Source organism: Cyprinodon tularosa, unplaced genomic scaffold, assembly GCF_016077235.1.
Source record: "Cyprinodon tularosa strain WSP-4 unplaced genomic scaffold, ASM1607723v1 ctg960, whole genome shotgun sequence".
Classification (NCBI taxonomy): Eukaryota; Metazoa; Chordata; class Actinopteri; order Cyprinodontiformes; family Cyprinodontidae; genus Cyprinodon; species Cyprinodon tularosa.
Window position 1 is genome coordinate 174400 of NW_024039741.1, and position 21055 is coordinate 195454.

Here is a 21055-nt window from a genome sequence, read left to right on the forward strand (position 1 = left end):
ACCTTTTTTCTCACCAGTTCCAATTAAACGCCTTGTTTTATTTTCCTAAACCTTCTGATTATTTTTCTGTTGTGAAACCTGAAGTTTTTTTTTTTTATAAAACAGCTGCTTTAAGCTGAAAACAGATTATTAGCACCTGATAAAAAGAAAGCAGACAGGAAACAGGAAGTCGGTTTATGGACCCGAGTTCATCAGGAACAGAACCTGATGAAGGGTTGGATAGTCCTCAGAACTACGGCTAAACGCTGAGATTTAAACAATAAAACTGTGGAAATACGAGGAGGAAGACGTTCCTGAGAGAACAGCAGGCCTCAGATTATAATCTGGACTATTAGAGTTCTCCTTAAAATAAACATAATCTTTATAATCCAGGGAATAGTCAGACTATAATCTGGATCAGATTTGTTTCCTTTCAGATGTGTTTTAGGAGCAGGAATGATCAGATGTGAATCAGATTTCTGCTCTTATGAGGACGCGGCCGATCAGCCTTCATCTTCCTGACTGAGCCGCGCCTCGCTGGCTCGTCTTCCACCGTCCGTCTGTGGATTAGAAACAGCAGCAGCAGCTTCGTGGGTTTTCATCTTTATTTTCGGTCACTAAGAGAGTCCGGAGCGTTTATTAGACGTGTTCAGAAGTAGAGCTTGGCCATGGCCTGCAGGAACCTCTTCTTCCTCTTCTGAGCGGCCAGCTGCAGGACTTCCTCCGGGTTGCTGCTGTTCAGCTCCGTCTGTCCGATCGCCTTCACCTGAGTGGGAGGAGCAAACGGTTAAACCTGCTGCTTCCTGCTTCAGATTGATCCCATCTTTAGCTCATGGCTCTGGAGGAAGTGATGTAACTAAGCCCCTCCTCCTCCTGCAGACTCACAGCGATCTGTCGCTTCTCCATCTCGCCTCGTTTGTGGTGAATGTCTGAGCTGAGAGTCAGGGAGGAACAGCATCAGCTCCTCAGAGGAGGCGCAGGAGGAGGAGTCAGAATCAGAAAGGATACGGGTGAGGTACTCCAGGATGGTGACGTCCCAGATGTAGTCGTAGAAGGAGTCCATGGCGTCGTGGCTGTGAAAGCGTCTGCGGTTAGTGACGGCTGAGGGGAACGGAGCGGCGGGGAATCGGGTGTGGGCGGGGCTTTACCTGTTCTGCTCCTGGAGAGCTTTGAACGCCGTCATGTAGTCGACCTCCCGGAGAAACTGGCACAGAACCGCGACCTGGAGAGTCGGACAAGAAGAGGAAACGTTCAGCCTGAGGAAGAGACCGCCCCCCCCCCCCCCCCCCCCCCCGATCAGACGTTACAGCTGTGACCTCTGACCTGCGTGTGGCAGTTCATCATGGAGCAGCACTTGATCATCCGCTTCAGAACCTGAAGAAGAAACCGGGCCGTTACGGTTCTGCAGGTCTGACCCACTGCGCCCCCTGCTGTTTAACTCCCATAATGCACCTCACAATCAGGAGCTTTCGTCCAACTATGGAGTCAATTTTCTTCCATTATTTTTGAAAAGAACGTTTCGTAAATTTAAACAATTAAAAAGTGTAATCAGTAATTAAACTGAAAAATGTCTCCATCAAAAAAATAAAGTTGGAGATATCTAAATTTATTTTTTTCAATTTCTATTTTATTCATTTTTTTTCTCATATGCACTTATTTAAAAAAAAAAAAAAATTATCAAGATTTAGATTTTTTTGCAGTGCAGGGGATGGTCATTTAAGAAGGGGGTGATTGTTAAAAACAATGTCACCCCCCTCAACTGGAGCACTGACTAGAAGGTGTGGTTTTATACCAGAAGCTGGAAGCGGTGTGAGGTTTCACCTGGTCAGTGTAAACGTCAGGAGGGACGGGTTTAGTGAAGAAGTCTGAGCAAACGGCTCCAGCCTGCAGGTAGAAGCTGAGGGCAGCTGAGTACTGATTGGTCACTGCAACAACATGTAGAAAGGAGATTCACCTGAGGCCGAGATTCTCAGTCGTTCCACAAAGGTTAAAAAAAAACAATCCGCAGGACTTGGTTTCCAAAATGCCTGGATTAATTAATTAAACTTTGTTCTGAAAATGAACTTTTCAGAGGCGTGGACCAGTAACAGGTACTGCAGGCCGATAACGACCTCAAGGACTCCCATTATTAAGGGGCGGAGCTGGTTTTCTAGTTTCAATCTGCAGGTTTTCTAAGCCGTTACAAGGCTTTAGTTTGGCATCTCTATAAAAGTCTGGAACTAAACGCTAATCCAGACATTTTCAATTGAGAAAGCTTCCAGGATGGGAAGCAGAACGTCTTCAAACTTGCAAACAAAGTCCAGTGGATTGTGTTTAACTCTAACTTGAAGCGGTTTGATGGTCAGAAGGCTACCGCTGCTCACCAAAGTAGATGTCCGCCTGCGTGACGAGCCACGACTGGCTGTTGGGGTTCAGCGTGAGGGCGTAGGTCACCAGCTCTTTGACCGTCACCGCCACGGCCTCCACGTCCACCGCCTGAATGCTGCTCAGGACAAACAGCAGGAAGCGGGTCAGAGACGCTGCAGAGCGACACGGAGGCGCTCCCCCCCCCCGGTAGAACTCACTTTGGAAGAGAGGACGGCCAGATGGAGAGGTGCTCGGCGGTCACTTCGTTGACGATGTCGTCCTGCGGAGGAGGAAGCAGCCGCTGAATCACAGATGGACTGAAAAACGCCGTTTCACACGGGTCACTGATCACTTTGTAGACAGGAAGTCATCCTGGACCCTAAAAAAACTGGACTGGATCATTTTCATCCGGATCCCTCCAGGATTCTTAAACATAAACCTGGATGGAGTCTGATGTCCAATGCCCAGTCATTGAATGTCTTATTCTGTTCAGTTAAAGCATCTCTGGACACAAAGGAACCGTTAGTGATGCATCCTTTCCTTCGACGCATGGAGCATTTTCTATAATCTGAAACATCCAGAAAAACAGACAGAGTGAGCCCTCCTGCTGCAAAGATCATCTATAGAGGAGACCTGCGGCAGTCAGAGACGATGAAGAGGGCAGACGTCTTCATCCCCTGATTTTTCTTTTTTTCCCCAGTGTTTTATTGTCATTCCACCGTCAGAACAATGAAATCCACTCTCTGGATTTAACCCCTCCCCTTTGGGAGCGGGTTTTATCATTTTAGTTCCAGTGTTTAGCTGTATTTCTGAGGACCCATCCGACCCTTCGGCTGGTCCGTTCCTGATGAACTCAGGTCCGTAAACTGACTTCCTGTTTCCTGTCCGCTTTTTATTTGGGGTTTTCAACCTAATAGTGTTTAACAACCTACAATACCATAGTTAAGTTGATTCCTTCCCGCCATCATCGCAGCTCCAACTCCTTTACAGGAGAACAGAAGACCTCCCCTGTTCATCCAGGCCAACTATTCCCTCTAACGACCCCCCTTTCAGAGACATAGACAGGTATGGGGCGTTCCAAAACGACCCCCATTCCAAAGGGGGGGACCTGTTCATCCGTTTCTATCTGCATGTTTTCTAAACTAAAACCAGGCTTTGTTGGGCTGCTGGATAAAACCTGGAACTAAACGCTATTTCTGACATTTTGGATTGAAAAAACTTCCTGGATGGAAGAGAAACGTCTTCAAACTTGGAAACAAAGTCCAGAGGATTGATTTGAACTATTTAGGAATCCTCCTCTATACCTTTAATATGATGGTAAAGTATCGTTAACCTCACTAATCTACTGGTTGGAGAGTGAAATTCACTCATTAGAAACTATAATAAGGTTAAACTGGATAGAAACTGCAGTAAATGATCTGAAAACGATCATTAAAATTCAGTCGGACGGTTTTCACCTTGAGAAAGACCAGAGGAATCGAACCCAGATTGATGAACCTGGACCTGGAAACGAGGAGCCGACCAGCAGCAAAGTCTCACGTTTGGATTAAATGTATGTAAACTAGGCTAGGTTAACTGTAGCGGCTGTGCTACTGGCTACTGTTAGCATCAGTGGCTACATTAGCACGGCGTGCAATAGGTCTTTCATCGTCAGTGTTCTTCTAATGGCTCCGTGCAGCAGGGGCCCCTGGCAACATGGCTCCCAGCGTCCTGCCAAAGCAGCAACTATTGCTACATATTACTGGGACATTTTTCACCCGATGCCTCCTGCATGGACATCAGTTCATCTGAAGCTGAATCCTGCTTTGGATCTAAACATGTGGTGTTTCTGTAAACCCGTGGGTCGGTGCCGGTTTGATGAGGATCAATCATTTCCTGCTCTGCGGTAAATTAAACCTCCGTTTCCGGATGAGATCTAAGCTGCTTAATCAGATATTTGGCTCCATTTCTGTTCTGGAAATGAATAAAATCTGAACACAGCAGCAAAGGGAAGATGGCGACGTACTCGGACGATGCTGTGGAGTCTCACAAACAGCGAGATCAGAGTGGTCAGCACCAGCGGCTCCTGAGGGACAGAGGAGAAGCTGTTAGAGCTCAGGACTTCACGAGCGGGGTGGTTTTCTCCAAACGAGGGCGCTTACTCTGAGCTTCTTAACGAAGGTGATGAATTTGCTCCTGGATGTGGAAAGAAAGCAGAATGAGAATCGAAGCGAGCATTTAGCGGATATAATGCAGCCGCCTGAGGACTCACCGCGGCATGATGCCCAGAGACGACTCCCTCTGCCTGATCAGACCCAGGCGCCCGTCGCTGCTCCTCTTGTGCTGGACGGAGACGCTGCAGACCTGGACCACCACGTCCCACAGCTCCTTGGCTGTGCGCCGGCTCTCTTTAGGACCGGGAAGCTCTTTGCAGGTGGAGGCCAGGAGCTGGCCGAGCTGCAGGAGGGGAAACGGTTCAGACATGCGACACTGACCTCCAGACGCCAGCTACACGCTGCGGCTCACCTTGATGTACGGGTTGTTCATGACCAGAGACGGCGGCACCTGCAGCGTCAGGTAGTCGTTCTCTCTCCAGTTCAGCATGAAGGCGACGCACTCCTCCCCGATCACCTGACGCAGAGGAACGTCTGGAGAGAAACCAGGACGACATTCAGGAGGAGGAGGACCTTCAGAAGCATCGGCGCGGCGGTCCGCTCGCTCACCGTGAATCCTCATCTCCAGGTACCCTCTGACCCGGCTGACCAGGTCGGGCGGCGGCCGCTCCTTGCTGCCCTCGGCCGCCGTGGTTTCGTGAGCGCGAACGTCCAGCAGCAGCAACTCGTTGAGCATCACCTGCCGCAGCTTTGGGGAGAACTCGGTGACGAGCTCCAGGCAGGCTGAGAACAGCTGGCGGGCGTGGCCAAAGTCCTGCGGCGACAGAGACGCCGTTTCCAGACAAGCAGAACCTAAACCATCAATTCTCCCAGCAGGTTTGGCTCTGAGCTCTATTCACTGGACTGCTGATTGGTACAGGTGTATACACACACACACACACACACACACACACACACACACACACACTAGGTAGGAGCGGTTTATGAAAACCGTCCGAACCGTTCGGTTCGACTGTCTCGGTTCGGTTCGTGTGTGTTGCGTTCGGTTCATGCGCTGCTCCTTTTTCTCATAGGCGAAGCGTTTACACTCCAGAGCAGAAGGTGGCGGTACTGTGACCAAAGCCAACCACCAGTAGTAAACAAGAAGAAGAAGAAGCGAAGCAGCGTAGCCGGGTGTAGCAGAAAAAAATCAGTTGTTGTGGAGAATTGTGTGGGTATGGCGAGTGGGAAAGAACAGGAGTTGGAAGACGCGCCAGCAGCACTTTATAGGTCTGCTGTATGGGACCACTTTGCATTTAGAGTGACCTACGCTGACGGCGGGAAGAAAGCTGTGGAGAAAAGTGCAACAGTGTGCAAGCATTGTGCAACACGTTTTGTTTATGCTAACAGCAACACGACCAACATGTCATGCTAACAATCAACATAAACCGAACCAAAAACCGTGAACCGAACCGTGGATTCTGTGAACCGTTCCACCCCTAATAGACACACACATATAGATATATCCCTCACTATAACATGTAATATATTTTCAGCTCGTGACTTTTTCAAATGAGAAATACAACAAACACCCAATGTCAGTGTCTAACTCAGTCAATGTCTTCCAGTCAGTCTGAGACTAATGTTAGTCTGCAGACTAAACTATAGGATCCATCGGCTATAGATGGATTTATTGCTTAGTTCATCCAGACTGGGAAATTACCAGTGGAACATCTTCCTGCAGACAGAAAACTGCTGGTTTTAGCAGCCAGATGCTGCACAGGGAGGCATCTTTAATGCACGTCTCTAGTGGGGAGTACCAATATGGCAGCCGATGGCTTCACAATCAGCAATCCAGTGAATAAATAGAGACCAGTGCTCCCACCTTTATGGAGATGCAGTGGAGTCCTTTGGCCATGAGGATGTAGACCAGGTCTTTGGTCAGGCTGTCTTTGATGGCGAGGACCACGTTGATGTAGTCAGGAGGAACCACCCACTGGATGGACAGAGAGCAGCTGATTGGTCCAATCATTCAAAGCTCATTTACAGATTAATCAAAGTTAGGGGATGGGATGGGGTGGGGGGGGGACCTTGCTGTTGACTCTCCAGAAGGGCCGCTCCGCCATGCCGTGGAGCTCGATCAGGATCTGTCTGATGCGGCGCGGCTCCAGAGACAGGATGAGCTGCTGCTCCAGCTGGCCGATGTTCACGCTGGCGGACGCTGCAGGGACAGAAGCTCCGACTGAGACCCTCTGAGCAGAGACCCGCAGGGCAGCAGGGGGTGCGGCTCCTTACCTGGGATGTCGTAGAAAGACGGGAGGGGTTTGGCGCTCAGGTTGACGGTGGCCGACCTCTTCCTCATCTGCTCCATCAGAAGCTTCCGGTCCTCGTCTCTCAGCAGCTCCACCAACAGCGGATGGGACGTCATGGACAGCGCCAGAGACAAATCCTCCAGGTTCTCACACAGAGTCCTGCAGCACAGAAACGCACCTGCTGTTACTGTCCGACTAAAACCGCCGCCTGATCAAAGATCTGCTGCAAAGTTAACGAAAATCCCAAAGCCTGAAATTTACAGACTTCCAAAAAACATTCAGACATCAGCAGCAGGAGGTGAGACGTTCAGACGGAAACAAGGAACCATTTTATTTAACCGCCCTAAGGTCCAGTTTATCTAGAACCGTCCTGAGAGCGAAAAAGAAGTTTCTGAGGGACGAGGATGGAGAGACGATGGGGAGACGATGGGGAGGCGATGGAGAGGCGATGGGGAGACGATGGGGAGGCGATGGAGAGGCGATGGGGAGGCGATGGAGAGGCGATGGGGATGTGATGGGGATGTGATGGGGAGACGATGGGGATGTGATGGAGAGGCGATGGGGAGGCGATGGGGAGGCGATGGAGAGGCGATGGGGAGGCGATGGAGAGGCGATGGGGATGTGATGGAGAGGCGATGGGGAGGCGATGGAGAGGCGATGGGGATGTGATGGGGAGACGATGGGGAGACGATGGGGAAAAGATGGGGAGACGATGGAGAGACGATGGAGAGGCGATGGGGAGACGATGGGGATGTGATGGGGAGGCGATGGGGAGGCGATGGAGAGGCGATGGGGATGTGATGGGGAGACGATGGGGAGGCGATGGGGAGGCGATGGAGAGGCGATGGGGAGACGATGGGGAGACGATGGGGAGACGATGGGGAGACGATGTGGAAAAGATGGGGAGAAGATGGGGAGGCGATGAGGAGACGATGGGGAGGTGATGGGGAGGCGATGGGGAGACGATGGGGAGACGATGTGGAAAAGATGGGGAGACGATGGAGAGGCGATGGGGAGACGATGGAGAGGCGATGGGGAGACGATGGAGAGGCGATGGGGAGACGATGGAGAGACGATGGAGAGGCGATGGGGAGACGATGGGGATGTGATGGGGAGACGATGGGGATGTGATGGGGAGGCGATGGGGAGACGATGGGGAGACGATGGGGAGACGATGTGGAAAAGATGGGGAGAAGATGGGGAGGCGATGGGGAGACGATGGAGAGACGATGGAGAGGCGATGGGGAGACGATGGGGATGTGATGGGGAGACGATGGGGATGTGATGGGGAGGCGATGGAGAGACGATGGGGAGGCGATGGGGATAAGATGGGGAGACGATGGGGATGTGATGGGGAGGCGATGGGGAGACGATGTGGAGACGATGTGGAAAAGATGGGGAGACGATGGAGAGACGATGGAGAGACGATGGGGAGGCGATGGGGATAAGATGGGGAGACGACGGGGAGGCGATGGGGATAAGATGGGGAGACGACGGGGAGGCGATGGGGATGTGATGGGGAGGCGATGGGGAGGTGATGGGGAGATGATGGGGAGACGATGTGGAAAAGATGTGGATAAGATGGGGAGACGACGGGGAGGCGATGGGGATAAGATGGGGAGACGACGGGGAGGCGATGGGGATGTGATGGGGAGATGATGGGGAGGTGATGGGGAGATGATGGGGAGGCGATGGGGATAAGATGGGGAGACGACGGGGAGGCGATGGGGAGACGATGGGGATAAGATGGGGAGACGATGGGGAGACGATGGGGAGGCGATGGGGATGTGATGGGGAGGCGATGGGGAGGTGATGGGGAGATGATGGGGAGGCGATGGGGAGACGATGGGGATAAGATGGGGAGACGACGGGGAGGCGATGGGGATGTGATGGGGAGGCGATGGGGAGGCGATGGGGAGGCGATGGGGAGGTGATGGGGAGACGATGTGGAAAAGATGTGATAAGATGGGGAGACGATGTGGAAAAGATGTGGAGAAGATGGGGAGACGATGGAGAGACGATGGGGAGGCGATGGGGATAAGATGGGGAGACGACGGGGAGGCGATGGGGATAAGATGGGGAGACGACGGGGAGGCGATGGGGATGTGATGGGGAGAAGATGGAGAGACGATGGAGAGACGATGGGGAGGCGATGGGGAGACGACGGGGAGGCGATGGGGATAAGATGGGGAGACGACGGGGAGGCGATGGGGATGTGATGGGGAGGCGATGGGGAGGTGATGGGGAGATGATGGGGAGACGATGTGGAAAAGATGTGGATAAGATGGGGAGACGACGGGGAGGCGATGGGGATAAGATGGGGAGACGACGGGGAGGCGATGGGGATGTGATGGGGAGATGATGGGGAGGTGATGGGGAGATGATGGGGAGGCGATGGGGATAAGATGGGGAGACGACGGGGAGGCGATGGGGAGACGATGGGGATAAGATGGGGAGACGATGGGGAGACGATGGGGATAAGATGGGGAGACGATGGGGAGACGATGGGGAGACGATGGGGAGGCGATGGGGATGTGATGGGGAGGCGATGGGGAGGTGATGGGGAGATGATGGGGAGGCGATGGGGAGACGATGGGGAGGTGATGGGGAGGCGATGGGGAGGCGATGGGGAGACGATGGGGATAAGATGGGGAGACGACGGGGAGGCGATGGGGATGTGATGGGGAGGCGATGGGGAGGTGATGGGGAGATGATGGGGAGGCGATGGGGAGATGATGGGGAGGCGATGGGGAGGCGATGGGGAGACGATGGGGATGTGATGGGGAGGCGATGGGGAGGTGATGGGGAGATGATGGGGATGTGATGGGGAGGCGATGGGGAGGTGATGGGGAGATGATGGGGAGGCGATGGGGAGGCGATGGGGAGACGATGGGGATGTGATGGGGAGGCGATGGGGAGGTGATGGGGAGGTGATGGGGAGAAGATGGGGAAAAGATGGGGAGAAGATGGGGAGGCGATGGGGAGGCGATGGGGAGGTGATGGGGAGGTGATGGGGAGACGATGTGGAAAAGATGTGGAGAAGATGGGGAGACGATGGGGAGGCGATGGGGATGTGATGGGGAGGCGATGGGGATGTGATGGGGAGGCGATGGGGAGGTGATGGGGAGATGATGGGGATGTGATGGGGAGGCGATGGGGAGGTGATGGGGAGATGATGGGGAGGCGATGGGGAGACGATGGGGAGGTGATGGGGAGGCGATGGGGAGACGATGGGGAGGTGATGGGGAGGCGATGGGGAGGTGATGGGGAGGCGATGGGGAGGCGATGGGGATGTGATGGGGAGGCGATGGGGAGGCGATGGGGATGTGATGGGGAGGCGATGGGGAGGTGATGGGGAGATGATGGGGAGGCGATGGGGAGACGATGGGGAGGTGATGGGGAGGCGATGGGGAGACGATGGGGAGGTGATGGGGAGGCGATGGGGAGGCGATGGGGAGACGATGGGGAGGTGATGGGGAGGCGATGGGGAGGTGATGGGGAGGTGATGGGGAGACGATGTGGAAAAGATGTGGAGAAGATGGGGAGGCGATGGGGAGGCGATGGGGAGGTGATGGGGAGGTGATGGGGAGACGATGTGGAAAAGATGTGGAGAAGATGGGGAGACGATGGGGATGTGATGGGGAGGCGATGGGGAGGTGATGGGGAGATGATGGGGATGTGATGGGGAGGCGATGGGGAGGTGATGGGGAGATGATGGGGAGGCGATGGGGAGACGATGGGGAGGTGATGGGGATGTGATGGGGAGGCGATGGGGAGGCGATGTGGAAAAGATGGGGAGAAGATGGGGAGACGATGGGGAGGCGATGGGGATGTGATGGGGAGACGATGGGGAGAAGATGGGGAGACGATGGGGAGTCGATGGGGATGTGATGGGGATGTGATGGGGAGGCGATGGGGAGGTGATGGGGATGTGATGGGGAGGCGATGGGGAGGTGATGGGGAGGTGATGGGGAGGTGATGGGGATGTGATGGGGAGGTGATGGGGAGGCGATGGGGAGGTGATGGGGATGTGATGGGGAGGTGATGGGGATGTGATGGGGATGTGATGGGGAGGTGATGGGGAGGTGATGGGGATGTGATGGGGATGTGATGGGGAGGTGATGGGGATGTGATGGGGAGGTGATGGGGATGTGATGGGGATGTGATGGGGAGGTGATGGGGATGTGATGGGGAGGCGATGGGGAGGTGATGGGGAGATGATGGGGATGTGATGGGGAGGCGATGGGGAGGTGATGGGGAGATGATGGGGAGGCGATGGGGAGACGATGGGGAGGTGATGGGGATGTGATGGGGATGTGATGGGGAGGTGATGGGGATGTGATGGGGAGGTGATGGGGATGTGATGGGGATGTGATGGGGAGGTGATGGGGATGTGATGGGGAGGCGATGGGGAGGTGATGGGGAGATGATGGGGATGTGATGGGGAGGCGATGGGGAGGTGATGGGGAGATGATGGGGAGGCGATGGGGAGACGATGGGGAGGTGATGGGGATGTGATGGGGAGGCGATGGGGAGGCGATGTGGAAAAGATGGGGAGAAGATGGGGAGACGATGGGGAGGCGATGGGGATGTGATGGGGAGCCGATGGGGAGAAGATGGGGAGACGATGGGGAGTCGATGGGGATGTGATGGGGATGTGATGGGGAGGCGATGGGGAGGTGATGGGGATGTGATGGGGAGGCGATGGGGAGGTGATGGGGAGGTGATGGGGAGGTGATGGGGATGTGATGGGGAGGTGATGGGGAGGCGATGGGGAGGTGATGGGGATGTGATGGGGAGGTGATGGGGATGTGATGGGGATGTGATGGGGAGGTGATGGGGAGGTGATGGGGATGTGATGGGGATGTGATGGGGAGGTGATGGGGATGTGATGGGGAGGTGATGGGGATGTGATGGGGATGTGATGGGGAGGTGATGGGGAGGTGATGGGGATGTGATGGGGATGTGATGGGGAGGTGATGGGGATGTGATGGGGATGTGATGGGGAGGTGATGGGGAGGTGATGGGGATGTGATGGGGATGTGATGGGGAGGTGATGGGGAGGTGATGGGGAGGCGATGGGGAGGTGATGGGGATGTGATGGGGAGGTGATGGGGAGACGATGGGGAGGTGATGGGGAAGGTGATGGGGAGGTGATGGGGAGGTGATGGGGAGACGATGGGGAGGCGATGGGGAGGCGATGGGGAGGTGATGGGGATGTGATGGGGAGACGATGGGGAGGCGATGGGAGGTGATGGGGAGGTGATGGGGATGTGATGGGGATGTGATGGGGAGACGATGGGAGGCGATCGCGGGAGATGGGAGGTGATGGGATGTGATGGGGAGCGTGGGATGGATGGGGAGGTGATGGGGAGGTGATGGGGATGTGATGGGGAGGCGATGGGGATGTGATGGGGAGGTGATGGGGATGTGATGGGGATGTGATGGGGAGGCGATGGGGAAGTGATGGGGAGGTGATGGGGATGTGATGGGGAGACGATGGGGAGGCGATGGGGAGGTGATGGGGAGGTGATGGGGATGTGATGGGGAGACGATGGGGAGGCGATGGGGAGGTGATGGGGAGGTGATGGGGATGTGATGGGGATGTGATGGGGAGACGATGGGGAGGTGATGGGGATGTGATGGGGAGGCGATGGGGAGGTGATGGGGAGGTGATGGGGAGGTGATGGGGAGGTGATGGGGATGTGATGGGGAGGTGATGGGGAGGTGATGGGGATGTGATGGGGAGACGATGGGGAGGCGATGGGGAGGTGATGGGGAGGTGATGGGGAGGTGATGGGGAGATGATGGGGATAAACTGAGCATAAATCCTCCAGCTTTGTTTGCAGACCATCTAAAAACAGCCTGGGAGCCGTAAACAGCCCCTGAGCCACGGTTTGGACCCACTGCAGAAAGGCCGGAACAGAACCACACATTCATATCAGCTGTGGTTCTGCTCAGACTCACCTTAAGAAGGCGGCCATGTTTGTTCTGGAGGCGGGATCAGACGGTTGGTCTCGGTCCAGGGAACGCCTGCAGACCTGCAGCAGGAAGCGACAGGATGAGCTCCAGTACTGCTGATAGCGGCGAGGAGGGCGGCCATGATTCGGACCTCCCACCACGTCGTCCTACCTCCAACAGGAAGTCCACCATGGCCTTACTGGGCCTCAGCAGCAGCTGCTGGAAGCGGACGCTCAGAACTTCTCCTTCCAGAGCGTCTCGGACCGCGTTGCAGACACACAGCTGGTGACAGACCTCATCCAGGCCCGATTCCCTGCAAGCACAGAATCCATTAGAACCCGGTAGGTTCCGACGGCACGGGGCCGGCTCTGGTTGTTGATCTGTGATCGGATCGGAGAGGTTCTGGTCTCACCCTTGTTGGACTCTGTACAGCAGCTCTCTGAGGACGGAGCGCCTGAAGTGGGCGGGGAAGCAGCGGGAGGCGTTGTCCTTGATGAACTCCTCAACCACAGCCTGCAGGGAGAACATCGCACACGTCATTCCTCCTCCAGAACCGCTGCAGCGTCTCACGGCGCCACGAGCAAAATAAACATACAGGCACGTACGTTAAACTTCTTCTGCACGTCGTTTATCAACTAAGACACACATGAGCGAGAAACTGCCGCCTGGAGAGGAGAAAATCCCTCTCAGCGAACGCTAGCTCCTCCCACAGGCTCAGGATCTCACCACGTACGATTGTCTATCCAGCGACCACGCTTGAGGACAGTTGCGTTCTCAAAGCGTCTCTGCCCTCAGACTGATTTTCTCCTAACGTGAAAGAAAATGTGTCTTGACAGGTCGGGCGGAGACAAACCTCTTCTGAAAGCCTCCTCCTGATTGGGCCTCGCAGACACCATCACACAGGAAGTGGCGTCAGGAAGTCTTTGACTGACGCTTTCCACTTACCCCACGTAACGCAAACAATGGAGAAGCCTCCTCCACTGTCCCGCCTCCAGCCGTCGTCTTCACTTATGAATGACCAGCTGTCAGTCAAAGGCTAACCCTAACCCTAACCTCGCTCTTCTAGCCGCTCCATCTTCACCAGTCGTTTTGCAATATGGCGGTCAGACAAACAAAACAAGCCGGTAAGGAACCAAACAGGAAATAGGTATAGTGTAGAGCGGATGTAGATCTGACCAATCAGAGGCCTCCTGTCTGCGCTCACCTACAATGTGGGAGAGGAGCAGCAGAGTGTCTGCAGCAGGGGCGGGGCATATCTGCATAAACTGCGCAGACGACCTGAGCATAAATCAGCCTTTACATACACGCCTCTATGTTTATTTTTCTCACGGGTGTTTTGAGATAAATGTGGCGCCGTATGCTCCTCCTACCTGGTAGTCGTGCGCCCGGATCAGGCTATTGATCTGCTCATATCGGGTCATGTGGGGGTCGGCCGCGTCGCAGGCTCCGGTTAAAGCCTTGCAGGCGTTCCAGTAGCCGGCCAGACGCTCCTCGTCTAGGTGGACGTGGACGGACTCGTCCAGCTGAGACGGAGAACAATGAGGACCAACTGGACTTTGGATCAGAACTGTGAGCTTCTGTGAGATCCGGTACCTTCTTCAGGAGCTCCTTGGTCGTCCTGAAATGGTCCCGAGCTTTTTCATAAGCCGGCTGCTCGGTGCAGCCCTGCTGGAAGAAGATCCCTCCCAGGTCGTAATGGACCTGAAATAGAACACAGGTCAGAGGTCAGAGGTCAGGAGGTGGAGCGGGTCCACCCTGAACCCGAGCAGCCGCCCACCTGGCAGTGCAGCTCCTCGCCGCTGATCCGAAGCCCTGCGGTGGACGACTCCGTTTCTCCGTTGGCGGCGGCGTCAGAGCCCAGGAGGTCCAGCGTCCTCACGGTGTGGACGTAGGAGCCCTTGTTCAGGCGCAGCGCTCCTTCCAGGACGCTGATGGAGTCGGCCGCCTGCTCCTTCAGCTGGGAGGAGGAAACAGGGCTTCAGTCAGAGGAACGCAGACCCCCCCGCCTGGAGTGACACCCATTCAGACCAACAGCAGCAGCTCACCACACACAGGATGTTCTCCGTCATCTCCTTCTCCTGCTGGACCAAGTTCAACCTGCAGCAGAGCAGAGGAGCATTAAGCCAGGAGGAAAACCATGAAGCTTCAAAACACCACAAACATATTAGCTTTACGTACAGATAATGATCCGCTGATTATTTCCTGCTGACCAAACTTTTCCTTTAACTGAAGCCAAACATCAAAACAGGAGGAAGTGGGATTTCTGGGTAAGGACTAATCCAGACCTGCCTTCCATAGCATCAACTAGGCAGGTCAGAAAAAGAAGCCTTCCCAGTCCTACCATTACAAACGCAAACATTCAGCATTTGATCCAACCTACTTTAACGGGACTCAGAAAGGCGCCTGCTGCCCATCGTAAGCAGGGTGGGGGACCAGTGATGCTGTGGGCCCATTTTTCTTCCAGAGACTGGGAAACCTAGCCTAGTACTGGACATCTAAGCCTAGTCTAGGGACATAGGGACCCCTTTTTCATCATTCTGCTTCATTCTATCTCTATTCTCCCACTCTGCAGAATCTGTTAGTTCAATCTCCAACGTTCTGCTCTCTCTGCTTTTTCTCATAGTAGCTTCATCTGGTCTGTTCCTGTTTGGCTGTGACTCCATCCTGGAGAGAAATATCAGCTGTGCTGCTGCCATCAACACCTTTGTTTCTAGATGTTGGAGCTTGGCCTGTTTTCCAGTGTAGTCCTGTTTCTCTGACTGTGACTAACTGGATGTGCTCTCTTCATCCTCTGACATGGGAGCTGGCTCGGAGCTCGTCTGCCTGGCTGTGTGTTTCCTGGACGGGGCCGCCTGTGGAGCTGGTTGACAGTTGCCTTTTGTATCTATGCTTCTTTTTCTATGTCTGCTTCTGTCTCCTTGAACCCCAGTGGGCCTCAGCAGATGGCCGCTCACACTGAGCCTGGTTCTGCTGGAGGATTCTACCTGTTCAAAGGGAGTTTTTCCTCTCCACTGTCGCTACAAGCATGCTTAGTGTGAGGGATTGCTGAAGAGTCAATGAGTCGATGCAATCAGCTGGTTTTCCTTAGATAGAAAACTTTGAATCAATCTGACTGGATGATCTGGTGAACTGGAAAGTGACCTGAGATGACATGATGTGAATTGGAGCTATAGAAATAAACTGAATAGAATTTAACCTTGTTGGAAGACATGAAGCATCAGGCAATTAAAGACCTGATTTCTTTGCGTTAAAATAAAAGGATTGATCAGCTTTTCTCCTGGGATGTTTAAATCCTCACACATGAATCGTGTAGAAAAGCTGGAGAACAGAGGAACCAGGACTCTGGACCATCTTCTTCTTCTTCTATGTCTAAAAGGCTCATCTTGTATATAAGCAGAGTTTATTATGCTACGTTCAGCCTGCAAGCAGCAGAAACAGCCAGTTTAAGGCTGGTTTATATATATATGTGTGTTTAAATATGGTTTAGATATGCCCCGCCCCCTCTGCAGTCCCCCTGCTGCTCCTCTCCAAAATGTTAGGTGACCGCAGACAGGAGGCCTCTGATTGCTCAAATCTACATCCGCTCTACTCTAAGCATATTTCCTGTTTGGTTCCTTATCAGCTTGTTTTGTTTGTCTGACCGCCATATTGGAAAACGACTGGTGAAGATGGAGCGGCTAGCAGAGCGAGGTGCGGCATAACGCTGGGACCCTTTTTCCACCTGGATCCCCGCTCTTTTTGGCCCTCATTTCCCTCCGTTATCACACAAACTTGCCCCCACTTCCTCACCGCCTCGGCCGTATCTAGACCCACAGCTAGTTCCTGATTGGTGTTATGGCGTGGAATAACATGGCGCAGACCACGCTTCAATATTGGGCAGAAATCAAAAATATCTGCAACTCGCTGCTGCGGCCTTGACATGAAAAGTCAAAGGTTGACGCGCATCAAACTGCATCAAAAAGTCATGTAGCGCGTTTTGAGCAGCGACTCATGAGCTTCTGAGGCGCTCCAGAAGCAGCAGCTGCTGAAGTTGGATAAATGTAACTTCAGCTGCTGGACGCGCCGCATCAACCAATGAGAGAAGCTGATCTGGGAGCTGGCAGGGAGTCAGACGCAGCGCTGTTGATGCAGAGCGCTATGATCACTTCTCTGAAACAGTTTATTAACGCCTAAGCTGCAAAGCAGAGAATCAGCAGCAAAGACGCGTCAGAACTAAACTAAAAACAAGCATTCAAAATGAAGCAGCACGCGCGTTTTTGCTGCTCCTGCTGCGCGGTCTGAACGTAGCGTTAGAGATTTTCAGAGATTGGATGTGTGACAAACTGATCCCTGTGATCCCATCAAAGCTCAGGCTGAGGACCAGTGAGGAGGAACTGGTCTGTTGGAGCAGGAAGAGGCTGAGAGCTGAAGCCTGTCAGGTTATAAACCTCCAGAAGGCTTCATAGAACATCCATCAGAAAACGTGATGAAAGGTTTACATGTTCATCTGATGCGGTCCGGGTTTGGTCTGCTTCTCTGGAAAGCTGCTCAGCACGATGGTTCTGATGGCCCTTCGACAGAACCAGACAGAGACGTTTAATCCAAACAGAACCCGCTTCGTCTCGGAGACGTGAAAATAAGGCGGCCGTTCTCACCAGCGGTTGTAGATGATGACGGCCATGGCGGTGGTTGGAGGCAGGGTGGAGAGGTCCAGGTCCACATGCTTGACGCCTGCCGGCACTTTGCTGACGCACAGCAGCTCGTTCAGCAGCATGTTGAGAACGGGGATGCTCAGACTGACCCAGAGGGAGAAGATGACATCACAGCCAATCACCGCGGTCCGTCTGAACCGTACGGCTCGATGGAAACTCGTTACTCACCCTTTCTCCAGAGAGTCCAGATCCCACTTCATGTGTGCAGCTACCTTCAGAGCCAGCAGCTTCAGGGTCCGGTTCCTCCGGTTATCCGCCGGCGGCTGCACCTGGTTCTGCTCGTTCACAGACGGCTTGGACGCCTGCTCCAGGAACTGGATGATGAGCTGAACCGGGGGCGGGTCTGTTGGGTTGGAAACCAACACAGTCATGCGTCAGCATAGCCACCTCCGGTCCGGTCCGGTCCGTCGGGGGGAAACACTGACCTGGGTATGGGCTCTGCAGGTGTTTCTCCAGCAGGCTTCCATCCAGCAGGAACTCAAACCAGGAGACCTGCAGCGGCGTGCTGGGCCGGCTGCTGATCACAGCCGCCACCCGGTCGGCCGCCTCCGCACTCATCCTGCCCTGGAGGGAGAAATGGTCGGTGAGGAGACCCCAGAGGCTCCATCGCTTTGGGAAGCTAACCTGTTTGGATTACGCTGTACGTCAGCCTTCAGGGAAATCCTATCCAGCTATTGGTCAACCGATGTTAAAACAATCGGTATTAGCATCAGTCAGAATCTAACGGCTTCTGTTCTTCTTCACCGCTTGGTCTGTGCAAACGTCAAAGCCTCCATTTTTGCTACTTGCACGACGATCGCAATAATCTGAAGCTGAACTGAAGCCTGGAGAGTCTGAGAAAAATCTCTCAGGTTGTTTTAGTTTCTCTGAGCTTCCTGCTCTGAACCTTGGATCAGATCTGTAGAGAAGTTTACTGCTGGGTGGAACAGCGAGAGGAATCATCTCCCTCTGAAGGACGAAGGATGTTATTGTGTTATTGTAATGTTGTTGTTATTGGATTGGATGGATGTTATTGTAATGTTATTATCTATATGATCCATCAAAAATGAAAAATGTTAAATACATTTTAAAGAAATAAAGAGTTTGATTCATTCTATTACAATATTTTCAAGGGAGCCACATTTATAAAGTTAGAGCCAAGCTCCAGATTAAAAACATGATGACTCCTTTCTGATGACTTGACTTAGACTTTAGACTTAGATTTATTCTGTCATTTTGTACACAAGTGCAAACAAAAAGAAATTTAGTTTACAACAGCTCTCTAGACTATTTAATTTTTTAAAGCGCAGCCTTGATCAGGTTAGCAGCAGTTGTTGTTGAGCTGCTACTAATGCCTCCAGCTCCTGAAGCGCTACATCATCATCAGCTGCATCTAAATCAGCTTCTCTAGAAACTATTATTATCACAATTCGTAATAAAACAATGATAACGACGAACCGTCAGATAACTGTAGCGTTATGATCGTCTCCTGCTTTATCAGACATTCAAAACAAAAACAATCAGGATGCGATGATTTAATCCGAGTTTAATCTGCCAGTGAAATTAGATTGAATGCAGCCTAAGGAATAACTTTCTCCAGATAGTGTGAGAAAGTTCTTTATACGGGGGGTGGGTTGGTTCCCCTGGGGGGAGTTGCTCTATAAAAGTATGTACTGAGCTTTGCCCAGTCAGAGCCCATCTCTCCGTCTGAGGATGTGGAATAAATTTGAACCTGACTCCACACGCATAACGAGGCTTGCTTCATTTAGGGGAGGAGCTAAAATAGATGGCGTCTGAAGCGACGCTACCACATGACCGCTTCAGGAAGCGGTTCAGCTCGAACTTCGACAGATTCAGTCCAGATGTGGGAGTTTGTAGGAGAGTTACGGTCAGTTGGATAGATTCTAAGAATAGATTGGTTGTTTTTCCAACCAATCTAGTTGGTTAAAACAATTTTGCTTAGATTAAACAATGTATTGATGGTTAATCTGAGCAAACCGCTGGTTAGTTGTAACATTACTGTTAGGTATTGCTTTCTGATCTGCTTTCTTCAGATCTATGACATTGATTATGGGACATTTGATGAGAGTTTTATTTGTGAGCAATGAGATTTATTTGAGTGCAACATGCTTTTTTGTGTGCAATGTTTTGGCAGAAATTTCACCCCATATTACATTAACTGTAGTTCTGCACTCCACCAGTAGATGGCGACATGTTCACCTGAAGCTTAATGAACTGTGGGGATAATTCAAGGAATTTGGCCAAACGGTTCAATGAGGCTTCGTGTCACCATCACTAGTGATCACTAGTGATCAGTAGTGACCACAGATCCTTCCTCCCAGCAGCTGGAAGACTCTAGAACCACCAATGTTCCCATCAACATCAATAAATTGTTAAATTCATGCAGATTTTGCAGTTTCTAGCAGTTTAATAACATTTTTCTGTCATTTTGCACATCTCTGATGTTGCTGCTATTTTAAATTGCTGTAAAAATGTCCATAGCTGTTTATTTGTTATTTATTCTCCAGTTTTATATTGCTAATATTTTAACTCTTCACTATTAAGTTATTCTTAGACATTTTTCTATGGTCTACGTTTGTGTGACCAGTTTTTCTATCATCTTTTTTTTTTTGCTGAAAACACCAGGAGAGAATTTCTATTCTGTTTTATTCTATTTTATTCTGAGAAAAGAGAACAAAGCTAAAGCTGCGGTAGTTTAGCAGCAGCTTTGTTTTGCTAACATCAGTTTCCGGTCGTTTCCGGTCAAACAGGAACCTTCAGCCTTACCTCCACTGACCAGGATGGACAATCAGAGCCTAAAAGATCCAAATGTGAATAAAAACATTAAAAAACGTCCCGGGGAAGCTGTAGGAACCGATTCTCACATAATTCATCCCGCGGATCGACGGCTCTACTTCCGGTTCCGCTACGTCATCAAGGGAAGACAGACTGCGTAGCATCTGCGCATATTTGTAGCCGTTCATGAACATTAGACCTCTTCAAATAAATAAATTTTGATTTTCATAGACTGGAAGATTTTCTGTTCTTTGGAATCTGAGAAGTTAAAAAATCTCAATCACATCCTTCTCAGATGATGATTCAGCTCAGAAAGAGGATTAGAGCCCCTGAAAAATAAAAACAAGTTAACTGATTTTTACATTTTATTTCAGTTTAATATGAATTAAGTCAGAATAATGACTTTTGTCTCAGACTTCTGAGATTAAAGTCAGAATTATGATTTTTTTTCCCATATTAAACTGAAATATTTAAAAATCAGTTCACTTTTTTTTATTTTTTCAATGGCCCTAATCCTCTTCCGTACTTCTGCCTGACCCAAAGGCCCTAAACTTATAACTGTCTAGATAACGAAAAAACTATCACAATTTTAGGGGGTAGGGTAAAGAATTTTTCTATTACTTATATATAAAATAAAAAATAAAAAATGCCTTTCAAAGTTGGCAATAATAACATTTAAAAGTTAATAAAATTCTCAACAAGTCCATGTAAAAAAAAATTTTTTTTATTTGCATATATTTACATGTGCATTACGTATTTTCAATAAATACCCGTAAAACAGAAAATAAAAATTAAATTACGTAAATCGCAAATTTTGGGGGTAGTGTACACGTTTTTATTATACATTTCGATGCCATAACCATGTAAAGATGGCAGTTATATCAGAAGAAAGCTGATACAATTTCCTATTTTTTATGTA

At 51.6% G+C, this 21055-nt stretch overlaps 1 protein-coding gene across 1 annotated transcript; it reads right to left on the reverse strand.

The window, feature by feature from the left end:
• Positions 1–566: 566 nt before the first annotated feature.
• ints8 (integrator complex subunit 8) lies at positions 567–20283 on the reverse strand. The gene is made up of 28 exons (XM_038275487.1): positions 20128–20283; positions 17787–17925; positions 17530–17704; positions 17305–17445; positions 17149–17220; positions 14716–14767; positions 14448–14627; positions 14264–14371; positions 14041–14193; positions 13083–13183; positions 12842–12983; positions 12677–12750; positions 6693–6868; positions 6488–6618; positions 6283–6393; positions 5028–5232; positions 4831–4952; positions 4577–4761; positions 4467–4500; positions 4331–4390; positions 2544–2605; positions 2343–2461; positions 1801–1904; positions 1303–1353; positions 1128–1201; positions 988–1052; positions 865–908; positions 567–745 (listed from the first exon to the last, which is right to left on the reverse strand). The coding sequence occupies exons 2-28, from the start codon at positions 17917–17919 to the stop codon at positions 629–631; spliced, it is 2991 nt and encodes a 996-aa protein (XP_038131415.1). The 5' UTR covers positions 17920–17925; positions 20128–20283; the 3' UTR covers positions 567–628.
• Between the last annotated feature and the right edge of the window lie 772 nt (positions 20284–21055).